Below are 12,157 nucleotides of genomic sequence, written 5' to 3' on the forward strand. Positions count from 1 at the left end.
GAATTCTGTTTGGATTTTGGGCCATGTTATAGGTGATGTAAATAGGCTTCCTGAGGATATTCTTTGACAGATTTCCTGAAGATGTTCCATAGTGGCCTCCAGGCTAAATCTGAGTCACTGATTGATGTAAACTTGGAGTTCTCATTTCTTATGCTCTTTTAACTAACGTGGGGTAGATAAAGTAAGTCCTCTTGACAGCTAGGCTTTATTATTAAAACAGTAAAGCCTATTTCTAGCAATGCCACAGTGAGGATAAAAATAAAACCAAAAGTTGTATCTTTTATTTATTTTTTCCCTGATCCTTCCTGGAGATAGGTTACTTCTTATGAATATGACTCTAAAGACATTTGTCATCTTATGCAAAAAACAAACAAAAAATAATTGGATAAAATAGGATAACTCAGATGCCTGCCCTACCCCAGGCCACATAGTTATTGACCTGGAGAAGGCAATAAAGGACAGTGTTGGATCTTAGCAGGACTCTGAGATAATCAGCGAACCCACGTCAAGATAGTGCACCCTGCTGACTTGGCAAGTCCCTCAGGTTCTTGGTACTCAGTTTATTGATGTTAGAATAGGGGATGGGTTTGAAGTTGTTGAATTCTAGAGTTCTATTCTTGGATTGTGTACAGAAATGGTTCACCCTCCCAAGTAGGTCAGTTGAACATTTTCTGACTTCTTAAACTTTGGGATGGTCTTTTTCTTCTTTAAGTTACCTTGATGCAAGCTTTCTGGGCCTTTATCATGCTTGCCCTGATGAATTATTTGTGCATGTTGCTCTGCTATAGAACATTACAAGGCATTAGTAGATAAGAACAGATAAGAGACAAATGAGCTAAGTGTGTAGATTCCTTACATCAGAGCCCATGGTCCTGCCAGACTTTCCTAGGTGTCGGGGTGCCGGTCATGGCAGATACTTCATCTTGACTCTAGGTGTCCTCCTGTACTCCAGGGCTCTCAACCTCTCCTTGTCCTCTGCGCAGAGCATATAGGAACTTCTGGATTGTTTGCAACTTGTGGAGGTTTCTGAAGCTGTGTTCCATTAAGGAGACACTGGGTGGACAAGAACTTTACTTGCATCTTCTCTAATTCCTTCTTTCCCCTAGCAGGATCTACTGCGGACAGAAGGGGGATGGTAATAGGGTTTTTTCTACTACCTAAAATAGAAAAGTACATTTTTAAACAAGAATATCCTTGCTATATATGTAATACAGTTGGGGAGTGTTTTATAGGATTATTATCTTATTTACTATCCTATGGTTTTATTTCCCTTCATGTTTTCTTTTCTAGCACTATTTGCATTTTTGTTTTTTCCTGATACTGTAACTAGTGCATAAAAGTTTGAGGAGCATAATATTTACATACTTGTACTCTTAAAGTGTTTCCCTACAAATAATTTATTAATTGCAAAGGAAGAGAATAGTAACTTTTCAGTAGTGAAACCTTATGGACCTACCTTAGCCAAGTTCTCAAAGTCAGTATCATCATTAATAGGACAAGCTAATATCATATACCCTGATGTGATGCATGGAGGAGGATGTGGTATTTCAGCCCCAAATGCGTAACTTAAACCCATTTGTGAGAAAGTATCAGATAGATTTAAATTGAGGAATATTTTACAAAATAACTACCCTCCATTCTTCAAAAGCATAAAAATCAAAAAAGATAAAAGAAGGTTTATGAACTACTCTGGGAGATTAAAGGAAACTAAACAGACATGCCAATTAAATGCAAGGTATAATCTTGAATTAATAAGACAGCTGGAAGAATTTGAATGTAGACTGTAGATTAGATGATAATACTGTATTAGTGTTAACTTTCCCGAATTTGATTATTGTACTTTAGTTACTTAAGAGAAAGGCCTGTTTTTCTTAAGAAATAACACAGCAGAGAACTAAGGGATAAAATGGCATGATGTCTACAGCTTACTATAAAATGATTTAGAAAAAAGAAATGTCTGGATGTGGAGAGAGTGAGAAAGCAAAGTGGAAAAATATTAACACGTACAGGAAGCAGATACAGGAGTTCTGTGAATAATTATAAATTTTCTGTGAGTTAAAGGTATTTTGAAAATAAAAGGTAAAACAGAAAAGAAAGAAAACAGGCTCCAGGAGCACAGGTTTATTGTATGGCTTCCCGTTCCACTGCTCCACGGAAATGACCACTTCTGACATCATTGATGCCCAATTTGTTGCTAAATCATTAGACATTCTTCAGTGATGATCTTATTCGACCTTTCAAAAATAGCTGGTGATGTTAATCATTCACTTCTTTTTTAACTTGCTCTTCCTGTGACTTTTCTAACAACTCACTTCCCTTTATTCTTTTATAACCAGTCTCTTTGAAGCCTCTCTTTGCCATCTCTACACTTTAAGTGGTGTTTTTTGGAATTCTGTCCTAGGCTGTCTTTTCTTCTGAGTCTATACATTCTTCCTGGGTGTTTACCCCATAATTTGTAGATCTGTTCAGGTTGCTCTTGGGTTTCAGACTTACAAATGGCATATTCTGTGGATCTCTCCTTTGGTTATTCCTCTGGGCATATCAAAATCAACCTATTCCAAATTTGTTATCTTTCTTACCTTCCTTGATCCTACCCTGGTTTCCCCCAGACCTGGTCATTTTTCATTGTGTCTGTCTCAGAGAAATGTTGCCAAGATCATCCATTACTCATACCGAGACCTGGACTTGACACTTCTTTATTCTTGCCTCTATAAATATCTTCCTCTTTACAGCCAGAATACACATGTAACAGGATCCATCTAAAAGTCTTGCATTAGTCATTCAGCCTACATGATAGCGCCCAAACTGTTGAGCATGGATATGATTCTTCATTATGTAGCTTCAGTTTTCTTTTCTTCCTTTATCTGCTGCCACTCTCACACTCTCTCTTTTCTAACCATCTGAAATTTTTTCAGTTTCTCAGAGATGCTGGATTACCTTTAGATTTTTCCTCCAAGACCTTACATGTATTGTTGATTAGCCTTATCGTGAACCCTACTTATTTCTGCTACCTGGGAAACTTTTTTATGGGACTTGCTCTTTCACCCTCTCTCTCTCTCTCTCTTTTTTTTTTTTTTTAATTATACTTTAAGTTCTGGGACACATGTACAGAACATGCAGGTTTGTTACATAGGTATACACGTGCCATGGTGTTTTGCTGCACCCATCAACCAGTCATCTATATTAGGTGTTTCTCCTAATGCTATCCCACCCCTAGCCTCTTAGCCCCCTAGCCCCTGACAGGACCTGGTGTGTGATGTTCCCCTCCCTGTGTCCATGTGTTCTCACTGTTCAACTCCCACTTATGAGTGAGAACATATGGTATTTGTTTTTCTGTTCCTGTGTTAGTTTGCTGAGAATGATGGTTTCTAGTTTCATCCATATCCCTGCAAAGGACATGAACTCATCCTTTTTTATGGCTGCATAGTATTCCATGGTGTGTATGTGCCACATTTTCTTAATCCAGTTTATCATTGATGGGCATTTGGATTGGTTCCAAATCTTTGCTATTGTGAATGGTGCTGCAGTAAACATACATGTGCATGTGTCTTTATCGTAGAATGATTTATAATCCTTTGGGTGTATACCCACTAATGGGATTGCTGGGTCAAATGGTATTTCTGGTTCTAGATCCTTAAGGAATCACCACATTGTCTTCCATGATGGTTGAACTAATTTACAGTCCCAACAACAGTGTAACAGCATTCCTATTTCTCCACAGCCTCTCCAGCACCTGTTGTTTCCTGACTTTTTAATGATCACCATTCTAACTGGCATGACATGGTATTTCATGCCATGTTTTAATTTGCATTTCTCTAATGAACAGTGATGATGAGCTTCTTTCATGTTTGTTGGCTGCATAAATGTCTTCTTTTGAGAAGTGTCTGTTCATATCCTTTGTCCACTTTTTGATGGGGTTGTTTTTTTTTCTTGTAACTTTGTTTAAGTTCCTTGTAGATTCTGGATATTAGCCCTTTGTCAGATTGATTGATTGCAAAAATTTTCTCCCATTCTGTATGCTGCCTGTCACTCTGATGATGGTTTCTTTTGCTGTGCAGAAGCATGTTAGTTTAGTTAAATCCCACTTGTCAATTCTGGCTTTTGTTGCCATTGCTTTTGGTGTTTTAGTCATGAAATCTTTGCCCATGCCTATGTCCTGAATGGTATTGCCTAGGTTTTCTTCTAGGGTTTTTATGATTTTTGGTCTTATGTTTAAGTCTTTAATCCATCTTGAGTTAATTTTTGTATCAGGTGTAAAGAAGGGGTCCAGTTTCAGTTTTCTGCATATGGCTAGCCGGTTTTCCCAACACCGTTTATTAAATAGGGAATCCTTTCCCCATTGCTTGTTTTTGTCAGGTTTGTCAAAGATCAGATGGGTGTAGATGTGTGGCATTATTTCTGAGGCCTCTGTTCTGTTCCATTGGTATATATATATATATATCTGTGTGTGTGTGTGTGTGTGTGTGTGTGTGTGTGTGTGTGTATATATATATCTCTGTTTTGATACCAGTACCATGCTCTTTTGGTTACTATACACTTGTAGTATAATTTGAAGTCAGGTAGCGTGACACCTCCAGCTTTGTTCTTTTTGATTATGATTGTCTTGGCTATACGAGCTCTTTTTTGGTTTCATATGAAATTTAAAGTCTTTTTTTTCTAATTATGTGAAGTGAAGAAAGTCATTGGTAGCTTGATGAGGATAGCATTGAATCTATAAATTACTTTGGGCAGTATGGCCATTTTCACAATATTGATTCTTGCTATCCATGAGCATGGAATGTTTTTCCATTTGTTTGTGTCCTCTTTTATTTCCTTGAGCAGTGGTTTGTAGTTCTCCCTGAAGAGGTCTTTCACACCCATTGTAAGTTGTATTTCTAGATATTTTAGTCTCTTTGTAGCGATTGTGAATGGGAGTTCACTCATGACTTGGCTCTCTGTCTATTATTGGTGTATAGGAATGCTTGTGATTTTTGCACATTGATTTTATATCCTGAGACTTTGCTGAAGTTACTTATCAACTTAAGGAGATTTGGGGCTGAGACGATGGGGTTTTCTAGATATACAATCACGTGAGCTGCAAACAGAGACAATTTGACTTCCTCTCTTCCTATTTGAATATCTTTTATTTCTTTCTCTTGCCTGATTGCCCTGGCCAGAACTTCCAATACTATGTTGAATAGGAATGGTGAGAGAGGGCATCCTTGTCTTGTGCTGGTTTTCAAAGGGAGTGATTCCAGCTTTGGCCCATTCAGTATGATGTTGGCTGTGGGTTTGTCATAAATAGTTCTTATTATTTTGAGATATGTTATATCAGCACCCAGCTTATTGAGAGTTTTTAACATGAAGGGGAGTTGAATTTTATTGAAGGACTTTTCTGCATCTATTGAAATAATCATGTGGTTTTTGTCATTGTTTCTGTTTATGTGATGCATTACTTTTATTGATTTGTATATGTTGAACCAGCCTTGCATCCCAGGGATGAAGCCGACTTGATCATGGTGGATAAGCTTTTTAATGTGCTGCTGGATTCAGTTTGTCAGTATTTTACTGAGAATTTTTGCATCGATGTTCATCAGAGATATTGGCCTGAATTTTTTTTTGTGTTGTTGTTGTGTCTCTGCCAGGTTTTGGTATGAGGATAATACTGACCTCATAAAATGAGTTAGAGAAGAGTCTCTGTTTTTCTATTGTTCAGAATAGTTTCAGAGGGAAAGATACCAGCTCCTGTTAGTACCTCTGGTAGAATTGAACTATGAATCTGTCTGGTCCTGGGCTTTTTTGGTTGGTAGGCTATTAATTACTGCCTCAATTTCAGAACTTCTTATTCGTCTATTCAGGGATTCGATTTTTTCCTGGTTTAGTCTTGGGAGGGTGTATGTGTCCAGGTATTTATCCATTTATTCTAGATCTTCTAGTGTATTTGCGTAGAAGTGTTTATAGTATTCTCTGATGGTAGTTTGTATTTCTGTGGGATCAGTGATGATATCCTCTTTATCATTTCTTATTGTGTCTATTTGATTCTTCTCTCTTTTCTTTTTTATTAGTCTAGCTAGCGGTCTATCTATTTTGTTAATCTTTTCAAACAACCACCTCCTGGATTCATTGATTTTTTTGAAGAGTTTGTCTTGTCTCTATCTCCCTCAGTTCTGCTCTGATCTTAGTTTTTTCTCGTTCTGCTTGCTTTTGAATTTGTGTGCGTTTGCTTCTCCGGTTCTTTTAATTATGATGTTAGGGTGTCAATTTTAGATCTTTCCCACTTTCTCCTGTGGGCATTTAGTGCTATAAACTTCCCTCTATACACTGCTTTAGCTGTGTCCCAGAGATTCTGGTATATTGTGTCTTTGTTCTCATTGGTTTCAAAGAACTTATTTATTTCTGCCTTAATTTCATTATTTACACTACCTGAGTAACTTCTACTCAGATTCAGATCACAGCTTCAGGGTCACTTACTGTGTGCAGCATGTCTCATTCTCTTACATCCTGTGCATCAGGAACATTCTGTACTTTCTGTGGCACACACTTATCACACTTTTGTATCAGTCTCTTGCAGGTGTCCTCACTGGATTGTCAACTTGAGAGATCAGGTCTGTCTACTTCATAGCTGCACCCCTAGTGCTTAGCAAAGTGCCTGGCAAATAGTAGATGCTTAATAAAAAATTTTGAATGTATGAATGAGTAATTGCAATCCATAGCAAAAGCAGATATTAGAGAACCTTACTCTTATTATGCATGTACATTTGCCCACTGATTCATAACAACTTTGTATTATAAGGAATCCCAGAAAACCATTAGTCCAAAATATTAAACACTGCAAGTGATTATCTTGCTTCTGTCTGACTCTTATAGTCATTTACTCTGTTTTGGCTGCAGTTACTTTAGCGTGAGTTCGCTTTCCATAGCTTGCACCGATTGCTTTTTGTTCTTTGCCTTGAAGCATCAGAATAGGTCTGTTTCCTTGTCCATGTTTTAATCATTCACATAGTTGAAATCAGCTAGCCTGTGTTTTTCTACTCTCAGCCTTCTTTTCTTCAGCACAAACACCTCCAATTCCTTCAACTTTCATATGTGAAAAGTTGCTTAATATAGAGCATGCTATTTTGCCAATGTCCCTTATGAAGAATGGCATCCATAATTTGACAAAACATTCACAACATAGTGGAAGAACAATGTATAGTCATGAGTGCATTAACCTGGCTATTAAATAGTTTGCATACTGACGAGGCTAAATACATTGATCCTCTAACCTTTGCTTCTACAAATATTATTATTGATAGTGATTATAAGAATTATTATCATACCTAACATATATTGAGCACATATAGTATAATAGAGTAAGCGCTTTTCACATAGTACTTTATTTGGTACTTAAAACTCAATGAAATGTGTAGTAACAATATGCCCTTTTAACAGATGAGGAAATAATTTGCCCAAGGTCACATAACTAAGAAATAATGGTTCCAGGAATGGCTATAATATACTGCTAAACTGTTACTAGGTTTTGTCTTGACTGATATCCTTCAATCAGTTAATTTTAGCACTTAAAACTCAATGAAGTATGTAATAACAATATGTCCTGTTAACAGATGAGGAAATAATTTTCCCAAGGTCACATAACTAAGGAATGATGGTTCCAGGAATGTCTATCACATACTGCTAAACTCTTGCTAGGTTTTGTCTTGACTGATATCTTTCAATCAGTTAATTTTAGGCTCTGATGTAAAATGGTTTTAACATGATGTGTGATTACCTTATTGTAAACCTGTGGAATTTTTGTTAGATAATCAATATCTAACTTCTTAAAAGACTGGTAAATTCAGAGATTGAATTCCTTGTTTATGTAAACATGCATTTACCTCACATCACTAAAAAGTTGAGATGACAGAGGCATAGAAAAATTTTTTTTTAAAATTTCCATAGTGTGCTCAAGAGCAGGAAAAATATTGTGACTGACACAACAGGAGTGGATTTGGGCATGTTATGAATCGTATAGATGCGGAGGGACCATGAACTCTTCTTGAGTTGAGGAGCCCACATCCCCCATAGAAGCAAAACAGAGGATTCAATAAATGAAAATTTCCAGGAGAACTTCATAAAGTCACCAAAATTAAAAGCAGAAATGGGTCCAAGGGCAGTCAGCCTATAAATTACTTCAAGTTCTGTGGAACTACTAATCCTAACTTTTTGGTAGCTGCCTCCAGTCTTTGCCTCCAGAATCAAGCTGTATTTTCCAAACAGAACTGTGTTACAGATATTCCCAGAGCAGGCAGCAGGCCTGAGAAACAGTAAGATGGCTGTGCACTGATGGCAGCTTTGAGAATTAGGAGAACCTGTCCCCAGAAATCCTGTACAATGCACTCCTACATGAAAGTCCAGACTCCAGTCTCCCCTCCTTCACCAGCACTACTTCAGCCAGGGCTCCTTGAACCAGAATCTTCCATATACCACCAGAACAATCATGAATCTCACTGAGGCTAGAAAATAAATTTCGACTACAAATACTAACCAATCTAGTATTGTATTGTGTTTACAAGTATGAGGATATAACCAGGAATTAACTACTCGTAGAAATTGTCCTAAGTAAAGAAAGTGTAGGATTTTCCTCAAAGAATTGAGTTACTACATGGTTCAACACTGAAAAAGAAATTAATATAATTATTATTTTCATGGCATAAGAAAAGGCTAATGGAAAAAAAAGTCAAAGTTCTTGAACATTAGATACATCAAAAACAAATCCCTCAGTAGATGAGTTGACTAGCAACGAACACAGAATTGACTGAGTAGGAGGAAGAGAAAGATGGAAATATCATAGGGAAAAATATATGGGTTAAAATGACTAAGCATTAGCTCACCCTCACTCCATGTTCTTTCTGTATCAAACAAATACAACATTCATATTCTTTTCAAATAACAATTAAATAAATACAAAAATTGACCATAATAAAGCCACAAGGAAAATCTCAATGGATTCCAACAAGTAAAAATCACATAGCCCATAATCTTTGACTACAATAGTCATTAAACTGGAAAGTAACAACAACAACAAAAATCCCAAAATATCTGCTCACATTTTTGAGTAAGAGATAACTAAAATCAAAGTTCCAAATTAATTTAATATGAAGGACAGTAAGAGGTTTGCTGATGAAAAGAGGTACTCTATGTGCTTCTAGAAGTACATTCTTTAACCCAAGCATATATGTGTAGATGGTTCTTCTGCTCTTAAAAGTGAATGAAGTTGAGCTACTTGAATAGTAACAAGTAGATATCCTTGCACAAAACTGGAAAGGCTTCACGATCTTTAAAACTTTAAAGAAGTTTAATAATTTTACATTTTTGGATATTACTTTTTGGTAAATGCTTTAATTAAAATATTTTAAAGTTGCTACTAAACTTTCATCTTTAAATAACTTAAGCATATCTGAAGACTCTTGGATTGAGGCAATATAGTCTTCTCAGTGTGTTCTGAATGATAACAAAAGCTTTACAGTCAACAGGATTATCAGCAATAAAGAGATAGAAGTAAGTTTAATGTGCCAAAAGCAGTTGCAACCAAAGCCAACACTGACAAATGGGGTCTAATCAAGCCAAAGAGCTGCTTCACAGGAAAAGAAACTATCATCAGAGTGAACAGGCAACCTACAGAATGGAAGAAAATTTTTGCAATCTACCCATCTGACAAAAGTCTGATATCCAGAATATACAAGGAACTTAAACACATTTACAAGAAAAAAAACCATCAAAAACTGGGCAAAATATGTGAACAGACACTCCTCAAAAGACGACATTTATGCAGTCAACAAACATATGAAAAAAGCTCAACATCACTGATCGTTAGAGAAATGCAAATCAGAAGCACAATGAGATACCAACTCATGCTAGTCAGAATGGCGATTATTAAAAAGTAAAGTAATAATACAGGTTGTGGAGAAATAGGAACATTTTTATACTGCTGGTGGAAATGTAAATTAGTTCAACCATTGTGGAAGACAGTGTGGTGATCCCTCAAGGATGTAGAACGAGAAATACCATTTGACCCAGCAGTCCCATTACTGGGTATATAGCCAAAGGATTATAAATCATTCTACTATAAAGACACTTGCACAAATATGTTTATTGCAGCACTATTTACAATATCAAAGTCATGGAACCAACCCAAATCCCCATCAATGATAGACTGGATAAAGAAAATGTGGTACGTATACACCATGGAATACTATGCAGCCATAAAAAGGAATGAGATCATGTCCTTCGCAGGGACATTGATGAAGCTGGAAGCCATCTTCCTCAGCAAACTAACACAGGAACAGAAAACCAAACACCACATGTTCTCGCTCATAAGTGGGAATTGAACAGTGAGAACACATGGACACAGGGAGGGGAACAACACACACTGGGATGAGTCAGGGGTGGTGGGAAGGGGAGGAAGAGTATGCAGGGCTTAAAACCTAGATGATGGGTTGAGAGGTGCAGCAAACCATCATGGCACACACGTATACCTAGGTAACAAACCTACACATTCTGCAATTGTATCCCAGAACTTAAAGTAAAAAAAGAAAGAAAAAAGAAATAAGTTTAATGAAAATATTATTTTGAAAAAATAGTGAATAATAATAATGAAAACATTATTGCATGTGTTATCACCTCAGTTTTTATCATCTCAAAGTTTAGTTGGGATATTAACTATACTTTGTATATTTTTGAAATATTTGCTTGGAATATCTTACATTAGAACATATTAAAATAGTATGTAATACAAACGGATTCTTAACTAGTCAAAATCAATTATTGATATCGTACAATATTTGGGAGTTTCTGAATCAATCTTGAGTTCATATGTTTTAAACAACTATATTCATTTATAAACAATGTAATTTTTTTAAAGGATTTGGAAACATCTCACCACGTACAGAAGGCGGCAAAATATTCTGTATCATCTATGCCTTACTGGGAATTCCCCTCTTTGGTTTTCTCTTGGCTGGAGTTGGAGATCAACTAGGCACCATATTTGGAAAAGGAATTGCCAAAGTAGAAGATACGTTTATTGTGAGTATGATAGATATTTAACTACATATATTTATTGTTTGATTTTTTAAAAAAATACATCTTTTCTGTCACCTCAGATACAATTAGCGATTCAATTATTAGGGTTTCCATAACAATTTATATGTATCTCTATTGGCATGTAACTCACTGTATTTTAATTATGTTTATACTTAATCTGAATGAATAAAGTAATGCATGAGAAAAACTCAAAGGTATAAACAGAAAAAAGTAGAAATTCAAAAGTCTTAGATTCAAATTTCTTTTACTTTTTTTTTTTTTTTTTTGAGACAGAGTCTTGCTCTGTCACCCAGGCTGCAGTGCAATGGTGCAATGGTGCAATCTTGACTCACTGCAGCCTCCACCTCCCAGGTTCAACAATTCTCCTGAGTAGCTGGAATTATAGGCACCCGTCACGATGCCTGGCTAATTTTGTGTTTTTTGGTAGAGGTGGGGTTTCACTATGTTTGCCAGGCTGGTCTTGAACTCCTGACCTCAAATGATCTGCCCGTCTTGGTCTCCCAAAGTGCTGGGATTACAGGCTTGAGCCACCGTGTCCAGCCAGATTTAAATTTCATATGTAGTGTCTCCTAGCTGTATTCTCTTAAACTAGTTATTATCCCATCAAACCTACATTTTCTTGTTTGTATAACTTGAATAATGGTATATGGAGGCATCATTCTGAGGGTTGGTGGCAATATAAATTTAACTTTAACATAAGTAGTGAAAGACTGACAGTACTTTATTATTTTAAAATTTGTTTTGATACCGTTATAAAGCCCCTTTGGGAAAGATGTAGTCTAAATAGTAAACATAATAAAGGTGATCATATAACTTAATTCAGTAATGCCATTGATAGAAATGTATCTACACAATGTAATTTGGTAGAACCAAAGGTGTAGTATACATGGAGATCTTCAAGTTGTATTATAGTCAACAAAAAAATGAAAATGCTTTTGTTAGAATTTTAAGTGAAAAATACTACTACTCTTAGGATTATAAGCTTGAGTTCTTGGAAGAAAATTACGGAAAAAGTAACTGTTCCTGTTAGAGGGTGGGATTATAAAGGATTTGGTACTTCTAGCACCACTATTGCAAATAAATTTTGTTCATTGTTTAG

General features: G+C 36.2%; 1 protein-coding gene across 3 annotated transcripts in view; it reads left to right on the forward strand.

The window, feature by feature from the left end:
- The window catches only part of KCNK2 (potassium channel, two pore domain subfamily K, member 2), a 251,915-nt gene that overhangs the window by 171,241 nt on the left and 68,517 nt on the right, over positions 1-12,157 (forward strand). For all 3 annotated transcript variants that reach the window (XM_011996163.1, XM_011996162.1, XM_011996164.1), the window contains exon 4: positions 10,880-11,040. In XM_011996163.1, the coding sequence (XP_011851553.1) occupies positions 10,880-11,040 (161 nt within the window). The remainder of the gene's footprint in view (positions 1-10,879; positions 11,041-12,157) is intronic.

This window comes from Mandrillus leucophaeus, unplaced genomic scaffold (assembly GCF_000951045.1).
Source record: "Mandrillus leucophaeus isolate KB7577 unplaced genomic scaffold, Mleu.le_1.0 Scaffold503, whole genome shotgun sequence".
Taxonomy (NCBI): Eukaryota; Metazoa; Chordata; class Mammalia; order Primates; family Cercopithecidae; genus Mandrillus; species Mandrillus leucophaeus.